The sequence below is a fragment of the Parasteatoda tepidariorum genome, chromosome 2 (assembly GCF_043381705.1).
Source record: "Parasteatoda tepidariorum isolate YZ-2023 chromosome 2, CAS_Ptep_4.0, whole genome shotgun sequence".
Classification (NCBI taxonomy): Eukaryota; Metazoa; Arthropoda; class Arachnida; order Araneae; family Theridiidae; genus Parasteatoda; species Parasteatoda tepidariorum.
In genome coordinates, this window is record NC_092205.1 from 47,425,935 (window position 1) to 47,446,621 (window position 20,687).

The following is a 20,687-nucleotide window of genomic DNA, read 5'->3' on the forward strand; positions in this document are numbered from 1 at the left end:
AGGAATTTTTTAACTTAATTATAGAAAACTTTTGCAACAATCTATCTATCTATCTATCTATCTATCTATCTATCTATCTATCTATCTATCTATCTATCTATCTATCTATCTATCTATCTATATATATATATATATATATATATTTCTCTTACACGGCGACAAAAAAAGCATCATTACAACTCCCTGAATGGCAACGCTAGAAAATCGACCAATGATTGCCGCTAGAATTGTCACACGAATCCACCTGAGATGGCTCAACATGTAGCGCTTTTAAAAACGGAAACTGAAATAACCAGAGAGAGCATAAGCTAGGCAGAAGTGAGTAGTCTTTGTCGATAGATTTCTATTTTAGTATTTTGTCGAAAGCGCTTTTTTTTCACGAATTTATATATTACGAATTTATTTGACGATTTTTGATTCATATCACGAATTTATTTGTTTTACTAGAATTTATTTGCTTATGCAGGTTTTTCCATTGCAATTCACTTATTTCAATTTTTAATAGACTTAATTATAGCCAAAATTTGAACCTTTTTGAAGAGATGTCAGTTTTAGAAATTTTATCTTAAGATTTTATACTATCTAATAGGTTTAACGAATTCTAATAGGTTTAACGAATTACATGTCATTTATTTGAATTCAAATTGATTTTAATGACTTAGTATTTACTAAAAAGATTTAATTTTTTCTTTAAAAAAAAGTTGTTGTGTGGATTTGAATGATTGTTTCGAATTCTTAGAATTTTGTGCATTTGCAATGTACTACCTAAGTTAGTAGCGAGCGAAGCGAGCTTGGTTTGCGTATCAATTTTCGGGGGTTGGCGAGCGTCAGCGAGCAGGGGGCGCAGTCCACTAGTTTATAATATTTTTCCCTGTACAAAATTGTAAATTTACTCTTAGAAAATTTTACTGGGAATTAAATTTAATCCTAATAGTTGTGTTTACACTTTTTTAGGACCCAATAAGCAATAATGTCTACTTTTAAAGCGATAGCTATAATTTTTAAGACATTAAATATAAAAAATACACCATAAAACAGGCTCTTCGCAATCTTAAATTTCACTCCAAAACCCTGCTAGAGAGTCACAATTTTAATAAACTCTGATTAGCAAATTCAATGCCATGAAAAATTCTATTGATTTAAACTGGTGAGGGAGAAAAGTAGAAGTTGATTGAAGAAGTCTTATGGATCTTTCATCGAGCCCAAAATGAGATTTTGTTGGGTAATTATGTCTGTCATTTTTCAAAACTGTTCTTTAAACGGTAACGTCCTGTCGATAAACGAAAACGTCCTTCTCTATTATATTGCAAATAAAATTGTAACAAATCTCTCAGTCGAAATATTTAAATAAAAACCGATCTCCGTAACTATCTAACCATAACTATTAACTCCGGGAGATATTTAATAAACATGGAAGAATAAAGGTTAAAGATTTTTGGTATTGTTTTTATTAGCTAGCATCTATAAACTAAGAGGGAATTATGTCCAATAATGATTGTTCAAGAAAAGAGGTAAGTAATATTTATATAATTTGTTTTCGTTATTAATTTATTAATGAAAATCAACAATTGTATGTTGAAATTCAATAAAAAATGAGATGCTTGTTTGTATAAGTTGTAAGGATGCTTTTATTTTCTGTAGAATAAATTCAAGGAAATTAAATGGTCATATTTTTTATCTAAAAAAATTTCAAAATCAATTCTCAATCAATTCTCATAATAATAATTAGAATTTATAAAATAAAGAAGTTTTCTCACAAAATCCTTTACAAATTACGAGTAAAGCTATTCATAGTTTTTCTAATTAATAGTTATTGTGCTTACAAACCAAAAGTATTGGTTCATATCACAAAATGTGCGCAAAAATTTAAATGTTGTAATTAACTCATTGTGTTTGTTATAAGCGATTAGTAAAAATAAATGTAATGAATAAATGTATTCTTTAAAATAGTTATTTAATTATTATACATTCATTATTTTAAATAATATCTACTAATGCAAGAAACTAAATGTGCTTCATTTTACCAATCATCCGCATTCGATTATACTTAAAAAAAAACATTCAAAATGATAAAATTGGAAAGATTTTTATATATGTTGGCGACTAGTTATAGTTTCAATGTATGATAATTTAGATTTCAACTGTAGATTTTCAGTTATGAAAACAATAATATATTAAAGGTAATATAGAGAGACTTGTTTTATTCTTGATATAAAAAGAAAATTTGATATTCTACTAAGGGAGTTAAATAATGATTGAAAGGTTTCAATCCATAATAGAAAATGAAGAGTTTGTGTGTGTATGTCTGTCTCTCACTTATAAATAACTCAAAAAATGCTTGAACTAGAATCTTGAAATTTGAACAGTGTGTGAAAGGTGTAATTTTGGTCCGCAATCATAAAACTCATAAAAAATTTTTTCATTTGATCGTTCGGGAGAGAAATTTCAAAAGCGGAATTTTCTGATTGGTATAGCATTAGTAGTCATTGTTTTAAATTAAACTATTACGTTTTCTATTCTTTTTTTTCCAAATACTTTAAGGATAATAATGATATTTTCTAGCTAGTAGCTTTCATTACATCATCCCTCATCAAAAAAGGAGTTTTACTGCACGTTCTATAATAATTAATTATTAGTCGTTAGTTTAGATAAACTAAATGATAAATGTGAACGTGGTAGCGTGCGTCCCCAAATTGGTATATTTCTAATGCTCTTAAAAAGTGTTTTGATATAAGTAAATTATTTAAAATCTACGGTCTTTCAAATGAACAAAAAACAATTTATGTATTAAAAAGAAAACTAATTGGTAATTCGGTTAAGAGAGACATGAAAAATAACCATATCATAATTGACACTAATGATACTCAATTAGTTTTGATTATGGTAGGTACTAAACGAATTAAAAATTTAAGAAAAGTTATGTACTAAAAACCGAAATAATGGAAAAATGATGCATTGTGGAAAATTTTAGAGCATGTTAGCACTTAAAATGATAGCAACTATTTTACAAAGTGGTGTAGAACCAATGATAGTTCTATGGTGTAGTGAAACACCAAGAATGTTCCTTACACTACTTGGTTTCAAGTAGCAGTCACTATTTTTTTGTTATTAAATAGCACTAAAATTTACATTAAGATAAGAAACACATAAGAGTCTTAGTAAAGTTATTTTTACAATACAATATTAACTAAGAACCATCAATTTAAAATATAGATATAAACTAATTGAAAAAAAATTTGTTTGCAAATCAAACAAAATATGTAGCACAGACAGGGCATAGAAACAAATTCGAAATAGGATTAACGGAAAGTGGGCGGATAGAAATTATATATTATAAAAATCATTTTATACACTTCATAAAGATTTAAAAACTAAAATATAATTATCCTTATTACACAAGCAAAAAATATGCATAAATGTTGATATATAGCAGAGAAGTAAATACGAACAAAACTAATGCCAGCTCTCTTTCTCTGAATTAAAAAAAAACTACTGCCATTATTCAAAAAGTGACAATGATGTTTTCGGAAGTGAAAATAATTCTCCTATGGTGTAAACGCGCAAGAGCTTGACATAACCTTATTCCATTTTAAACGCTTAGATTTAAATTAAACCTTTAGAATTGTATATGAAGGTTCGATGTGGTGTTAACCTAAAAAAAGTGATCCGTCACACAATTTTTTGGGTTATTTAGCATCATTTGGGTTGTTCGCATCTTCCACAGTTTTTACAGTGTTGTAGTTCCTTTAAGAGAAACGTAAAAATTCGTCATACTACTATAGAAGCCAATGATGTTTAATTATTTTTGGTATTTTGGCACTACTGGTGTTATGATATCTTCTGCAGTTTTAAGTGATAGATATTAGATACCTATTTAAACTGCATTAATATTGTGCAGCTTTATAATTGATACTATGGAAAGATATTTTTTACTGCCACTTGAAAGCGATAAGTACTGGAAAAAACCACTTGATTACGGTAAATTTTGACCAACCAACTAGAAAAACACGTTTGAAAATTTAAGCACACTTTTTACATTAGTTAAATCTCCTAATTGTTGACGGTGCTGTGGCCTATTAATTAGAAACCTGCCTGGTGTAATGAAAAATCTAACTTTTTAGCTATAATAATCTTTTTTTTATAAATATTATTATTTTAACCTCTATAATTTCCTTTAAAGATTTGATAATTACTGCAATTTAAGTATTAATCTAATAATTTAAAAAATATCATTATTAAAATAAATTTTTATTTAAGCTATTATTATTCGTAAAAGAAAATAAATCTTATGTAAAAAAAATTGAAAGATAAGGAAACGCAGTGATTATGGCGCAATCAAATTATAAAATTATGGGGGGTATAAAACCGAAAATTCGAACATTTCATTAATTCATTGCAGCTGTAATCCAAAGATTATAATGATTTGAATGAAACAATATGCAGAACGTGCAACATTTATTCATAATTCATATTTTAAAACCTTTTTTATTGAATACTTTTTAATATTAATGTATATATATATATATATATACATATATATATATAGAATACAAAATAAATAGATACCGAAAACACTCTTTTTTGCGGATATAATCGTTTGGGCAGATGAAAAGGTTATATCGTTTATTTTCCGGACTTTTTAAAAAATTTTATCCTTTTTTTTTCCAACTGCTTGTTATTTTNTATATATATATATATATACCGTCTAGAAACAAAAAGACTTGTTAGTAGGTTTATCCTAATAGGGAAATAATAAAAAATTAAATTACAAGCGTTTTGATTGAACATTTTGTCTGATTTCCTAAATAATTTCACTGTTTTACAAGTTTTGCAAAAAAAATTTAATCACTTTTAATAAAAGAAACTTAAAAAAAAAACAAGTCAAAGAATAAAAGACAAGTAAAAGTAATTCCAAGTACGCTTAAAAGTCAAGGAAATGTCTTTCTTTTTAGCATTTTCTTAATATTAATTTTTTATCGTTTGGAGTCCATTGATCTTTGCCAATTCTATGCCGCCATATCTGTTGTTCTTCATTGTTCCATATCCATTGTTCTTTATCCAACAGGTCAGAGATAAAATGTAAAGTTTCATTTTGACTAATTAAGACACCCAAATGAGCAACAACCTATCATTATTAATTTAGAATATGAAACAAATAAAGTAAAAAAAAGAGTGAAAATGGAAATAACAGATCGGGAGCAATAATACTTCACCGTTGATATTAGTCAACAAAATGGCGACTCTTTACTCATGTGATTGGCGACAGCCAATCGAAATCGAAAGCGGCCCAAAAGTCGCAAGGAACAGAGTGACACTACTTATATTAGGTAATCTAGGACCTTAGCAACACTATTGCCAATAATATAGGACTATTTTTCAATCACTAATTTCAGTATATAATTAACAAAAAAAATTTATATTTTGCAGGATAATTTTGAATACACATTGAATGTTTGCAGCAAGTTTAAAGTTTCTATTCAGAAGCCACTCATACCATTAAAAATAATACTCTTCTGTTACTATGGAGGTAAGAAATTTTTTATTTATTTGAACGAAAATGTATGGAATATAAGATTTTAACGATCATTTTTCTATAAGATAAGTGCAAAAATCAGTATTTCAAGTTGAGGAACTTTTTATTTCTAGAGAATCCAAATCTGGTACAAGAAAAATGGGATTTTTATTTAAAATTCAGTAGTTGGCTTTAACCCACCTCCTGGAAGAAAGATTGGAGGATAGAGTTCAGCATCTTTAAATGCATCTCTTAAAAAATTTTCACTGGCGTATTTTTAAATATATGATTATAGAGATATTTGACCGTTTCTAGTTTTTTTGGTCAGAATGTATATTATTTATGGCCATATTAAACTTATAGGTATAGTAAAATAAAGAATATGCATATGTTTACATACCGGATTGCGGTTATACCTTAATCACAAAAAATACAACATTTTAACATGTAGCTAAATGAGTACTATTGCAAACAAGTTACGAGGAATAGAAGTAGAAAAAGAATATTTTGGGCATTTTCATGAAATATCTCGCATAAAGAGATCAATTAATAATCTTATACGCACAAATCTTTATCTAGTGTATCATAATCAAATAATTTCTAATAATTCTTACAATTTATTATATTATTTATAATTTAATATACTATTAATAATTGTTATATTATTTTGTAATTAATAATAGTTTTCAAGATATAAAGAAAGGAAAAGAAATAGAAGTAAATAAATTTCATGTGATATTTTTTCTCTTATCTTGGTAAAGTTGGGAACTAACTCCACTAGCGTCGAAAATCCTCATAAATAATTCTCTTCTCACAAATGGAGCAAAAATCTTTTGCGCACTGCAGATCACATTACCCAGTATACACTTGCGCTGTCTTTACTACAAAAATGTTTTATTTCATCTTTTTTCACTTTTTTTTAATATCAAGGATTATTTCTCAGTTTTCCCTACACAAACGAATTTTAGGTAAAAGGCACTTATCTGGTTTTCCTTACACAACATCTAATCCATTTGTCGTGTAAAATTTATAACCATTTGCGAACAGATAAAAAACTAGTAATTAAAAATTTCAGTTTCAATTTTAATTTTAAAATTTATTTAATAATTGGAACTCAGCTTTTAATAATGATCTTTTCTTTTGTATTAGCCTCTACGTTTGCCGAAATATTGCTATTCGAAGTTTCTTGTGCGCTGAAACTTCTTCTTACGAGAATAAGTGCGCTTATTAAGTGAGAAAAGGGTTACTTTCTTGCAGTTTAGATGCTAGAACTCTTACTTGCTAGTCTAGTTTCGTGATTATCGTAGTTATTTCTATGATAAGTCAAATAAAAATTTAATATAGCGTAAAAAAAATACTAAATGAATAATTTTGACTAATTTAGTAACTGTAAATTGAAAGCTACTGGAAAACTCGATCACTATAGGGTTGAAAAAAATTACATTTAACACTTAAAAAATTTGTAAAGTGTAATGTGTATAAAATAAGCTACAGATTTCTCAAAAAAGGAAAATGTAACAAACACTTTGTGTCTCTCCTTTATTTCTCTCAAAAACTAAATGCTTGTTATAAAATACAAAGTGCTTTGTGATTGATTATAAAACGGTTATTGCCAGCGGAGATTCTGAAATACAGCTAACTTTTAATACCAGGCGAACGAATTACAGATATATACAAAAATACCAAATTCGAAAATAATTTCTTTTGAATTTTATGATCGGTAAACTTTACATTTTGACTTTGTAATCTATTAGACTTTATAATTATTGGTATTTGGATTTTCTACTTTATTAGAATTATAGTTGGATATAAAATATTTTTAAAGAAAATTCTTGTTTTATTTCAGCTGGTTCTTTTATTACTGCTTTTATTACAGTCTATTTCAAACAACGCGGCGTTACCCTTGCTGAATTGTCTACAACGTACATGATTAGTCCAGTTATACAAATTAGTGGAACATTGCTCTCAGGAATTATAGCAGATAAAATAGGACGCTCGAAGCCCGTGCTAGTAGCTAATTTATTACTCACAGGTTTGATGCTAGTTTGTATTCTTTTAGTGCCACGACCCGGCTATATTAATTGTAGCGAACAGACAATAAGCATCCAATGTGATTCTCCTTTATTAAATCCAAAAGTTTCAAGCAAAGAATGTGAAGAACCACCAATTGGAATTAATATATGTGATGAACAATGCATAAATAATTTTACTAGAACTTGTGGAGCAAAAAGAACTCTGGGAAAAAGTGCAAATTCATCTTCATTTTTAAAATATGAAAGAAATGAAATGACTGAAGTCCACAATCTTTGCACAGCAACGAATTTAACAAAATGTAAATGTAATTCATTAAATGGCACGCTTTGTGTTGTAGAATGCGTTACACAAACAAATAATTGTTATGATGAAGATCAAAGAAGTATGTTAAGCAAAGTTGCTATGGTGCTATATATTTTCTGGATGACAGCCTTTTCGAACACTTATCGTATTTGCGACGTAACGGCTATGTATTTAGTAAAAGAATATGATGCTGATTTCGGTAAACAACGTGTTTTTTCTATGACGGGGAGTGTGGTAATTTCGACGATAGCAGGATATTTGGTTAAAATCACCACTCCAGCTGGAGGTGAAAAGAACTATTTAATTGCCTTTTATTTTTTCATTTCATTAGTCACCTTCTGCATTCTTGTGGTTTATAAATTAGATGTCCGCGTCAGGCCACCTGGGCAGAAAATGGGAAAAAAGGCAACAACACTGTTAAAAAATCCAGATGTTTTAGCATTTGGTTTCGTAGTTCTCATTCTAGGCTCTTCTTTTAACTTTTCATCGAAATTTTTATTTTGGTACTTGGAAGAACTACAAGCACCTAGTATCCTCGTAGGATTAATACCCGCCATAGGAGCTTTATATGGTTTACCATTTTTGTTCACATCAGAATGGTGGATGAAAAAAATTGGAACGACAAAGTTCTTCATTATAGGTCTTCTGGGTTATGTAATGTATGGAATTGGATACTCACTTTTGAAAAATCCGTGGCTATCTCTTTTGCTAGAATCCCATAACATAGTAACTTATCATCTTTTGTGGGTTGCGGTGATCTTAAGAAGTCATGAGATAGCACCAGAAGGATTGACAGCAACTGTAATTTCTGCCGCTGGATCCATTCACTATCAAATAGGTAAGCTATCTGTTTCCCACATTTATGATAAATAGAATTCCTCACACGACGCTCGAAAAAAAAACCGTTATTTAAAAATGATTTAAAGTACCCTTAAGAATCAAAAAATCAACTTTTTACAAATAATAGTTTTATTTTTTCCCTTATTCGTTTTAAATTTTTCTAACTTATTTTTACTGGTACACTCAAAGGAAAACGGGTTGAACACCTACTAAAAGATTCTATGTTTTGTGGATTCTAGGGTATTGATGTTTTTTCATTAATTATTTATAAATAAAATGAAAAATATTTAAATTGCATAGAATGTACACATTATAATAAGCGATTATTCATGATGCCATTAAATAATATCAGCACATCATTTTTATTATAAATATTATGTAGGAAATAATTCTGATTTTAAAGTAGTTACAAGTTAGTGAACAAAACTAAAGTTATGCATATCGAAATTTTCGATGTGAACTTACAGGGTATTCCGTAATGACTAATAAATAGTTTTCCGTTCCCTAAATAAATAGTTTTAAAATCTTTGTGAAAAATATCTCCAATAAAAGTGTACACATAGAAAAGGGGTACGGGAGACACAACTTAATATTTAAGTAATAAATAAACATGATCCCCGGTGGCTGAGTGGTAGCGCTCCGTGCTACAGTTCCACAGGTCCTGGGCTCGATCGTCGGGCCGGGCAAGGTTGACTCAGACTTTCATCCCTTCAGTGGGTCGATAAATGAGTACCAAGCATGTTTGGGAACTAAACACTGGGGGTTCCGCGTTCGGCTGATCACCTAACCGGAACATCTGCTCCTGCACCCCATAGCCCAAGGTCAAGAAAACTGAGATGGGCACAGTAAGTAGACCTTGGCCCTCTATGGGTTGTCGCGACACTGAGTTTAGTTTAAATAAATAAACTTAGGCGATATCGAAATTTTTAAAAAAAATAATGCATCCAAGGTAGGACTAAATATATCAAAACCTGTTTGATTTCTGAAAGAAATAGACGTAAGGCAGCGAAACTAGTTTTAATGTTTTTCCTTTCATCTTCTTCACTGGGGATTTGAAAGATTTCAACTCGATAAATATAATTACTTGAAATTAAAGATAATAATATTTACTCGATAAATAACACCTTTGAAATAATCTAAATGCTACAAATTAAATGATATCTGTACACGCATTACAATATCTAATTACTATCTACAGAAAGCACACATATCTCTCTCCCATTTTGTTTCAATATTTTACCATTTGGTAACAGGATATTTATTACTCATACTTTTCAATCCTTACCACAAATTATTTCAGTAATTCTAACTGTTTGCTGTTTATATTTGGTATATGTTCATCTTTGATTAGCACAAGTGAACCAACTTTAACATTATTCTTTGTAAACATCGATTTAGAATGTTGCTGTAAATTATTTAAATAGTCCCTGTTCCATAGTTTCCGAATTCATTGACTATACTTTATATTTTTTTGCCATTTAGAAAGTCTGTTCTCTGGTAACTCAACGAGTTGAGATTCAACAGTTGAAGCCAAAGATCTCTCTTTTAAATAATGACTAGGTGACAAGGTTTCAAAGTTATCAAAATTAGCAGATAAAGGAGTAAGGAGTTGAGAATCAAAAACACTCTCAATTTATAGTATAGCGGTGAGAAATTCTTCTGAAGTCATATTAGCGTTACCGTTAATGAGATATTTAAAAGATTTTACTCCAGCCACTCAAAGACCCCCAAAATTTGGTGATATTAGGTGTATGAAATTCCATTCAAAATTCTCACTTGAAAGAAAATTAGCCAAACTTTTATCTACCTGTTTTTCAGTTCCGCGCATGCACCTATAAAGTTTTTATCATTGTCACTGTATAATTTTGAACATTTTTCCCGGCGACTAAAAAAATGTTTTAAATAAGCAATAAAGGCTATTGAGGTTAGTTCGGTCACGAAATCCAAATGAATTTCTTTGGGGCTTAAATATACAAATATACTTACAAATATTTCCTTTAGTATTCCTTTTCTCTGGTATTTAAGCTTAATGTAAGAGGTACCCCAAAAGTCTACTGCAACATTTTAAAAAGGAAAAGAAGGAGTGACTCTTTGACTCTCTTTGGGCAAACTCTTTGACTCTCTTTGACTTTGAGTGACTCTCTTAGGGCAAATCACCCATGATTTGACTTACTAACACAGGTTTCTTCTTGACGCATGTTATACATTAGAAAACAATCTTTCTATAAATCTTTCTACTATTTATGATCCAAAATTTACTTCTAAGGTGAAACAATAACAAATTAAATCCAATATGCAAATATTTCACGTAATAATATCTTACAATAATTTGTGTAAGGGATGTTTATCTGGCGGAACTATTGAACGCTTTTCATATATGTACTTAAATCAGAATTTTTTTAATCTACCTCCAACTCGCAAAACATTACAATCATCTAAAAAACAATTCAAAGATTTTACCTTGCTATTTGTGGTAACAGTACCACCTTTCATAAGATATTTTATTTCCTCTACAAACTCGCCTTGTTGAATTGATTGAATTAAATGCATCTCAGCTTTTCTTAACTTTTTAAAGGACCTGTATTATTTTCTTTACCTTGAGCATTATTAATAAACCTAAGTATGTAACACATAACATGAATAATAGTTAAATAATTATTACTTAATGTAAGTATATCATTAACTATAGAATTTTGATTAAAAGTACTAAAAGAAAATGGGCAGTCATTTGCTTTCCTTAATTCACCAGAAATTTCACGTAGGGAAATTAAAGTTTCATTATCTACATGTGGAATGTCAATAACCTTTTCTCACAAAAATGGTGGTTCAGAATTTTAACTTTTAATGTTTTCTCAAATGTATTAGCACCACTAAGTATTCCAGAACGCGCAATAAATAACTTTTTTGATTAGAGCTATAAGCTAACAAGCATCACTAGTATTGTCTTTAAAATATTTAAAAAAACTGAATCGTCTATGTTTTTTTTTAAACAATGGCTTCCGTTAAGCAAATGAGAAAATTCCATTTTTTAAATGCCTCCGAATTTAAAAATCTGATTAAGAATCGAAAATAGGGCTTCGTAAAAACTTTGCAATTGTACTCATTCATCTTCATATTGAATTTCGTATTCTTAGAGTTACCGTTTACGCGCAATCCGGTATACACGCAGACACACACATACTCTTTATTTTATTATATGTAAAGATAATTCGTATTTTTTCCTATAATTTAATTTCAATAATTTTTGTCACTCTTCATTTGTCACACATTTTGTCATGTGCTTTAAAAATATCTTAATTTGTTTTTATTTACAACGTAATTATTTTGCTTATAGTTATGCTTTTAAACTGTGAAACTAAATAATTCAAAATCTACATTAATTGAAATAAAAAGTTAGGTATTAAACTAGTATGAATTTGTAATGAAGAAGCATTATAGTTCGCTACACCCTTATTGATGCTAATGGTGTTTGATTAAATTTGCTATTATACTATAATTTAATAAAAAATATAGATGCGTTTTAGAAAGCAAAATTAATGGTGAAAAGTACTCATTCTTTTCAGTGAATTTTGAAAAATTGCTGATCTATGATTGACTCCAATGAGGCTTAATTAATTTTTGTAATGAATACAAATTGAAATAAAAAAGCTTTGCACTAAAAAGAAATATAAAATCGTGAAATGGTACTGATTAGCTTAATATAAACATGAAGAAATTAAACTATTATAGACGCTAAGCTAATTTAATTTTAGTAATAAATAATAATTGAAATGAAAAATAAATGTGCTGTGTACTATGAATCAAAATTAATAGAAAAATGGTACTAAACCATTTAGAAGAATCTAAGGTATCACCATATTGTTCTTCTTCACTTCTAAGTATCACCATATTGGTGATACTTAGAAGAATCTAAGGTATCACCAAAATTAATTACGCATCAATAACAATTGATGCCTAATTAATTTTGGAAATAATTACTGATTGAAATTCAAAATAAGCTATGTTAAAAGCAATATTAATGGATAAATGGTATTAAAACTGCATCAATACTGGGAAGCTTTAATATAAATGCTGTAAGAAGAGTACTTTTACAGTCCCTCTAAAAAGATAAGTACCAGAGAAAAATCACATGATTATAGTTAATTTTTACTATCATGAATGCCAAATGGTTCTAAATGCAGTTTTTTACTTTTATTTTTATTGGATGAACTTACTAAAAATGTGTTTTGCTTAATCTAACAACGTTACTGCCTTGCTAGAACACAAACAGCCGCTTTTAATTTACTTAAAAAGGAAAAAAGAAAAAAAGAAAAAAGCATCTATAAATAAGCAAATAGTGCAATTAATGTTAAAAAAATTACAAATTATTAGTTTTCATCAGCATATTTATTATAGCAGTATATATAGAACTAACTTAGTGACTGAAATCAGATTTAATTGGATACCTGTAAGCGACTTCACGCCTGTGTCGTATACCTGATTGGCTTCTGAATTGACAAATGCTACAATTTGTGAACGATGACGTCATTGACGAAAAGTTTAACTTTTCGAGAGGGGGTCATTACATACAATCATTATTTTTACTGTATTACAATTTTCTCAATCTTATTATGCTTTTTTTTTCTTCAATTCAGGGAAAACATCAGGTAGCTTAATAGCACGTGTAGTAATGAATCGCTACGGTGGACCAATTGCCTTCCAAGTTTTAGCTGCAATGTGTTTCATATCCGCTGTTTTATACTCTCTTTACCTCTACTTCAGACGAGGGTGCGTCAGCAATCAGCAACTTTCCAAACAAAGTAATAATATGAAAACATTCACATATTTTTTAAGTTACAAATTATAAATAATACTTTTTCAGAATTACTTAAACGCGTTACTTTACATTTAACACTTTTTAGAATTATTTTTACATGTTAAAGACAAAAAATTTTTTAATTAATTGTTCGTATTAAGCAAGCATGTATTTTATTATTATCTGTTTCACCTGAACGCTACTTAAAAATGAAACGAGTATAAAAGTATAAATAATTAAAGTTAAAGCCAAATTTTAACTACATAGATCAGTAACTTAGCTATTAATATCAAGTTCAGCAGTGTGAAAGCAAAAAAAATTATACTCGTGCATTAACACAGAAAAATTCTTAAAAAATATTTAAAATAAGAATCAGAATAATTTTCAGAACTGGATACTGAGATAAAAACGGCTCCTACGGTTCGCCAGCAGGCAAATGGATTCAAACCCATGATCCGTCAACCACCGGTAAATATTGCGTCAGCACTGGTGCAAACCAACCGGAAGCAGAGTTCAAATCGACTACTTATCCCTTGAGCCACTGCGGATCTGTGGATGGTGAGACAAAGAGTCAGTGATTAATATAGAGCTGTGGCAAAGGGTCGATTATGTCTAACGTCCAAAAAAAAATTAGCGAAGGCTGAATCAACTGGATGGAAAGGTTAATAACAAGGTTAAAACCAAGCAACTGCCTCTATGATGATGAACTGCCTCTATGACGCATGAAAAACCCAATTCATGCATTCTTATCTACTACATAATTTACTAACTTATTTTTTTTTTTTAGCTTTGCATTCGACTCAAAGATAAAATGCAACGTATAGCTAACTATAATGCCTTTTATCTGCAAAATAATTAAGAGTATAAGAGAACAAAATTATATAAATCATTGGAGTAGCAAAAATGTTTTCTTAATGCAAATTATTGTTTTTTTTATTTACTTTCTTTTTAAGATCGTACAGAAATGGATGAAAAACCCTGAAAGCGATGCTAGTAGCTGAAATTTATCTCTGTATGAACTACTGAAAGTTTTTCAACATACATCCGAATTCAACCCCAATTGTAAAGTAAGGATATAGTCAGTAACATATTCATCATCATCATCGTCATCCAAGACACAACAGCTCGGAATGGGGCCTGGGCTTCTCCAGAACATCTCTCCTTACAGCTCTCTTTATCACCAGATTTTGCCAGCTCAATACTCTAATGTTTTGAAAACTGTATTAATGGAGTCCTGCCATCAAAGTTTTGGACGTCCTCTAGCTCTATTACCATTGGTTTAAGTTTAAAAATTTTATGAGTTAGGGTAGTTGCATCTAAACGAAAAAGTATTTCCCGCAAATATTACTTTGCTTAGCTTTAAAATTTTTATTCTATCCATGTCCTTATTGTTGTAAAGTTCTATATTTGTTTTTCTTTTGTAGAAATTGATCTCGGTCCTCGATTATCAATCACAGTTGATTTAAATTGATGAAACTTTACCACTGAAAAGTTTTTACGAATAACTCAAGTTTCTAAAGTAAAACTTACATTTTAATTTATTGCCAATAAAAGATAATTTGAAAATGGAAATATTTATTACTAATTATTTGATCCATGGAATTGAACAAAAAAATAGATTAAAAATTATTTAATCCTTGTACCTCCAAGCTTTAGTAGTTTTTCGTAAAAGTTTTATATTGAAAAATTTATTTTTATAGAATAAAAGAATAGGATGTTTGATGTAGGACTTTTTTTCTATTACTTCAAATCTTAAGAGAATCATGAAAAAAACCATTATAACTGTAGCAAAAAAGTTTTTTAATGAGTGTATTTTGTACACACAACTGCCCTCTTGTAAGTTTACGTAATTAATTTGTGAGTTACTTCGGCCACTCACTAAATACCACTCACTAAAAAACATAAAGATACATAAATATGTAACAAATATAAATCATCATAATTTATCCGTATATCTACTGAACACATCCAAGGCTGAAACATATCTAACATACATAACAGTCTACGCATCAACTGAAATAACGCTTCTCACCTTAAGACTTTTAACAAATTTATGTACTCATTAAATATTACAGAAAAAATTTATTTGAATATTGTTTATCATTTCTAAGAAAACGAAAAATACATTATTAACTAAAAAGTTCTGAACTAAAAATGTTATTGAAATAATAAGTAACTTACTAAGATTGCAGAATCACAATGAATTTCAGCTATATCAGATTATACATTTTTAGATCCTGCGTTTCTCTCTGTAGAATAAAAAGTATGGCTATATTCCACAGTGCAAGCACAAAATATTAACTTCAGACACCACGGTGATTTCAACTTATTTTTTTAGAGTTCGAAACATCAGTTTTCTCGTTTAATATTTATTTCACAATTTTAATTTTCGAGAGTTTTTGGAGTCAATTTAATTAAGAAGAACATAAATATATTCCATTTCGAAGGAATTTATTCAAGACATATTACTTTTCATACCACTGTTATTTCTTTCCATCGCAAAATTATCTGATAGTGAAAATCGTTTGTTTTCGAAAACCGTCTGCTTTTGAATTTTTTCTTTCATAAGCAAATTCTAATTTAAGTGCAATTAAATACTTGTAAGTGACGTCAGCGTGTATATCGATGCTTTGCGCATGCTCACGGAGTGAAACGGAATTTTCAATTGATCATTTAGTGACATAAAATTCCCTATTTGAAATGTCTTATTATGTTTTGTTTTACTATTTGTAGATTTGGAAGTGGATATATGAAAATCAATTGTATTGAAAATTTATGCTGTGAAATCAATGCACAATTATTCAAAAAAGAAATATTATTTCTTCACGAAATGGAAATCAGTTGTATTAAATAAAAGTTCGCAAAAAAATTCTTTTTCAAAGCATTGTATTTTAAACCTTGCGTAATAAACATTGACCAACATTCCATAAAATAAAAGAACACTTTTAATTATTATTTGACTTATTTTGGAAAGAAAATTTCAAAAAATAGTGGGTTTCTAAATGTAGAATTATTTATCATAATAAATAAGAAATTTTAATAAAAAAGCATTTAGTAAATAAAATGAAACTTGTAATGAAATTTAAGGCTTGTTTTAATAATTTAATTTCTCCACCTATCTTGTTTTAACTTCTGAATCAAAAGTTTAAGGTAGAATGAATGTGTAATAAAATACATGTAATAAAATAATTTGATATTATTTAATTTTACTTAAGTAAAAGTGAGTGGAAAATGATTTTTCTATAATGCAGAATTTTTTTTTAGTTTTGATTGAAAAGCATAAGAAATAAGTAAGAAATGAATTTATATTAAAACTTTTTATAAATTCTTCCCTGTAAAAGAAAACAAAAGATGACCTTAATAAGTTACGGATATATTTTAAGTTGTTAAATCACTACACAATTACTAATTAAGTGAAGACAGTGATTCATAATTTATGTAAAAATAAGTCATACAAACATGATTAACATTGGTATTTCTTCACAAAAATACCTGCTTTAAAGGTGCTAAATCTTAAAAGTGCTAAAAACATTTTAAAATTGCTAAAAACAATTTATTTTCTTAATAAATAAAGTTAAAAAATTTTAAGCCTACTGTAACTATTTTTTAAGCTATACTTACTAAAAAAAACCCATCTTTTATCATCCTTTCATGCATGTTTCTTTTCACTATCAATAATGAGCAACATTAAGCGCACAATTTACATGTTTTTCCAGCATAACAAATCAGTTTGTAATGCAGAAAAAAAGATTTTTTAAAAAAAATTGCTCTTTCCTTCAGAAAATTTAGAATTACTCTGAAATAAAATCCAAAAATTTAAAACTTATACAAAAATTCAAAAATAAAAAAGGATAATTGGAAAACAAATCAAATGCATATTTTTTCTATGTAGATTGTATTAGTGATTAATATTTATTGAAAAATTTCCATTTATGTTACCACAACTGTAGCACTGAACTATGAGTCTAATATTAATTAAATAAATTATTTCACTATGACGATTTGTAATTCATTCACATTACAATTACTCTTTCATAAAGACTTGTTATTTCTTAATATTTAAAAAAGAATATGTTCGTTCGTTCACGGGGTAGATTTCCATTCTGGTACCTCCACCAAAATAGTCGTCAGATTTCGTTGACAACAGGACACTTTTGTCTGCTAGGAAGAAAAAAAGCATTTTCGAAGTATAATATCCTCACTCTTACTTCTCAAACAACAACATATTTTTTAAAAAAGTTTTGTTAATATAAATTCCGTACGACTAGTATAGCTGGAACAAATATGTGCCAATATGAAAATATTCCCGGTTTACAAATTTTAGCTCCTCATTGCAGATGAAGCAATATGAGGGATATTATGTGATAAATATTCTATAATTAACTCTTCAGAAATATTTTTTCATAATAAGCAAATTCTATTATCTGTTCAGTGAAAATTGATAGCGAGAGTAAACTTAAAAAATGGCTGTTTGTTGCTAGTATTGCCTATTTCTTGTCAACAATGTATGCATGTAAATCTTCTTATTTATCAAATTCCATACTATGTTCAAGGAAAACTGATAGCTGAAGTAAACATAAAGTTTTGCTGTTTTTTTTTTTTGCCCATACTTCTGCAAGTTAGTCTCCGAAACCGCGATTATTTTCGCTTTTACTTCTTAATTTGATTTAATAATTTCTTAAATTGTAATATGAAATAGAAATGTCTACTACTTTTTCACTGTCAAATACTATTCTATTTCTAAATTTCCCATCGATTTAACATGTGTACCTGGTTTTACCCTACTAGTTGTTTGAATTTTTCTAGAAAAAAAAACATTCATAAAAATAAAATAATACATCGTTGACTTATCAGGAATGATATATTGTGACATCTAAATGAATACCTTGATTAAATCTGACTGTTTCTAGGTCGAACAGTTTAGCTCCAACAGGCCTTCGAGTTTTAGCTACCCGATATTACCCCATCACTTTCTCCAATATATTTACAGTTCCTGGCCAAATTATTAGACACACTATAAGATTCTATATAAAATCTTAATTATCAGGTGATACTATGCAGCTTTATTGTTTTTACGCGACTTAAACCGGTTTGTACTTGTTTACGTTCGTGTATCAAGTGATTAAACTAGACGATCTATAATATAAATTCGACGATTGGATAAATTAGACGATATATTACATAAATATAGAATATTTATTATATCAAGTATTATATTAGTATATTATTATAATTACACCAAATTATCAGACGTACTGTAGTGTTTTAATAATTTCATGTTTTGCACGAATTTATATGCAATACTTTTATATTTAAAAATACATGTAAATTTCATTCAAGAGATTTTTTTATATACTTCCTATTTGTATTTATTTTTAACGTATTGCATTACAATGTTAACCAATTGATACACAAACATAAACAAGAGTAAACCGGTTTCAACCGAGTAAAAACAATAATGCTGTATAGTATCACCTGATAATCAAGATTTTACATAAAATCTTACAGTGCGTCTACTTATTTGGCCAGGGGCTATAGAGTAGGATTAATTTAATTTATATTTCTAGTGATTTCCATTAACAATTTCTCAATTGTGATAGTTAAGAATGCGGATATTTATTAGTTTTCATGTATAACTGCAGTATTGAAAGATCACAGCAGTATTGAAATTAACGTATTCACAAGAAATGTTATTTCAAGTGGTGACAAATTCTTTAAAAACAGCTTTATTTGAAATTATTGTCTGAATTAAGCTCTTGTGTCCTAAATTTTTCTCAGAATTTAACACTTTAAAGGAAATTTCTCCGCATTTGGGTAAAATTGTTATCATTCGGAATTTTAAAGCAAAATAGAATAGTGTGAACAAGAGTTTCCTTTAATATAAGCACTGTGATAAAAATGATTGCAAATCAAAAACTATTTTGTTCTTTGCTATTGAGGCTAAATAAAAAAATTATCTTTCTATTTCCCTTAGCACCTGCCTTGAATGTGTCTCAATACGATTAATCTTTTGCAGTGAAACTGTTATGTAAAGCTATAAAAAGACCAAACGATTATTTATGCAACGATTATATATGACTATACTATGAACTAAACTTTATGCAAACGATTATTTATGACGTCATTAGTTAAAAGTGTCATTAACGTAATATTATCCAGTGTTTATTAATAATTTTGAGTTGCAACGTAAAAAGATAGTTGTTCTTAAGCTTTATAATAAAATGGTTGTTTTGATAGAACGCAGTTATTTATTTAAGAATTTCAAGATATTTTTATAGCTTTGATAAATCGGGTAGATTTATTGGAAGCACGAATCAGAAACTTTTTCATTCGGCCTTTCTGTGATTGAGAAAAGGAAGATTCAAGAAGAAACTTGAATAATTTCCTTACTTGTGTTCCAGTTTTTCAATTAAATTGCTTCAAGAATACTTATTTTATAAGTTTATATTTTTAAGTAGTAATTTCTTATTTTATTCTATTTATTCAAACTATGAAGTTTTCCGATGTAACTGAAAACAGTATCAAGTGCATAACGTACAAACTAAAATATGAGTCAAAGTATGAGTCGATGAAAAAGAATGGAAGATCCTACGGAGAAAAAAAAGCAAAAACTTCAGAAACTGTTGAATGAAAATTTTTTAATTTCTTTTTATAATGTGTTTCTTTTTATTTAAGCCTAAATTATTATAATTTTGTTGAGGCTATTTTTATTCTCTAGACAATTAAACAAAGTATTTTCATTAGCATTTTACTAATTTTTTTCCGGATTGATAACTGGTATTAAGTAAAAGAAAATATTTTAAATTTTATGTATGGAAATTTCCTCATCAAGCAATCAGCAAATCAAATTTGAATAATGAATGGTTGGGGAAAGGGATCAGTCTAAAGCCGAACTACTAACCGCTAAAAATTTATTTGAAGAACAGCATTCTGAAGGCATTCTGCACTTATATTTCTATGAAAACAGGAGTTTATCAATACTAAGAAGGCAAATATAAAAAAAGCTTTGCTTGACAGAAGTTTTCAAACCAAGCTGGGACATATATTTATTCTACAATCATTAAGTTTTCATTTTTAATATCCATAGAGCTGTAAAAGATTCTTGTCATTAAATAGCAATTATTTTTTGATGTATAACTCTATGGTAAAATACCAATGGAGAAATGTTGCCATAGCTGCATGGCAAAGGTGTATCATATCCTA

The 20,687-nt window shown here is 28.5% G+C and overlaps 1 protein-coding gene and 1 long non-coding RNA gene across 2 annotated transcripts in view; one reads left to right on the plus strand and one right to left on the minus strand.

Moving 5' to 3' along the window:
• The window catches only part of LOC139424999 (uncharacterized), a 45,815-nt gene extending 29,847 nt beyond the window's left edge, over positions 1-15,968 (minus strand). Inside the window, exon 1 of the long non-coding RNA XR_011636150.1 lies at positions 15,666-15,968. This is a non-coding gene — a long non-coding RNA (uncharacterized lncRNA). The remainder of the gene's footprint in view (positions 1-15,665) is intronic.
• On the plus strand, positions 1,233-17,480 carry LOC107446890 (major facilitator superfamily domain-containing protein 6-A). The gene is made up of 5 exons (XM_016061670.3): positions 1,233-1,511; positions 5,428-5,527; positions 7,359-8,687; positions 13,324-13,488; positions 14,438-17,480. The coding sequence occupies exons 1-5, from the start codon at positions 1,482-1,484 to the stop codon at positions 14,464-14,466; spliced, it is 1,653 nt and encodes a 550-aa protein (XP_015917156.1). The 5' UTR covers positions 1,233-1,481; the 3' UTR covers positions 14,467-17,480.
• The last annotated feature ends 3,207 nt before the right edge of the window (positions 17,481-20,687 follow it).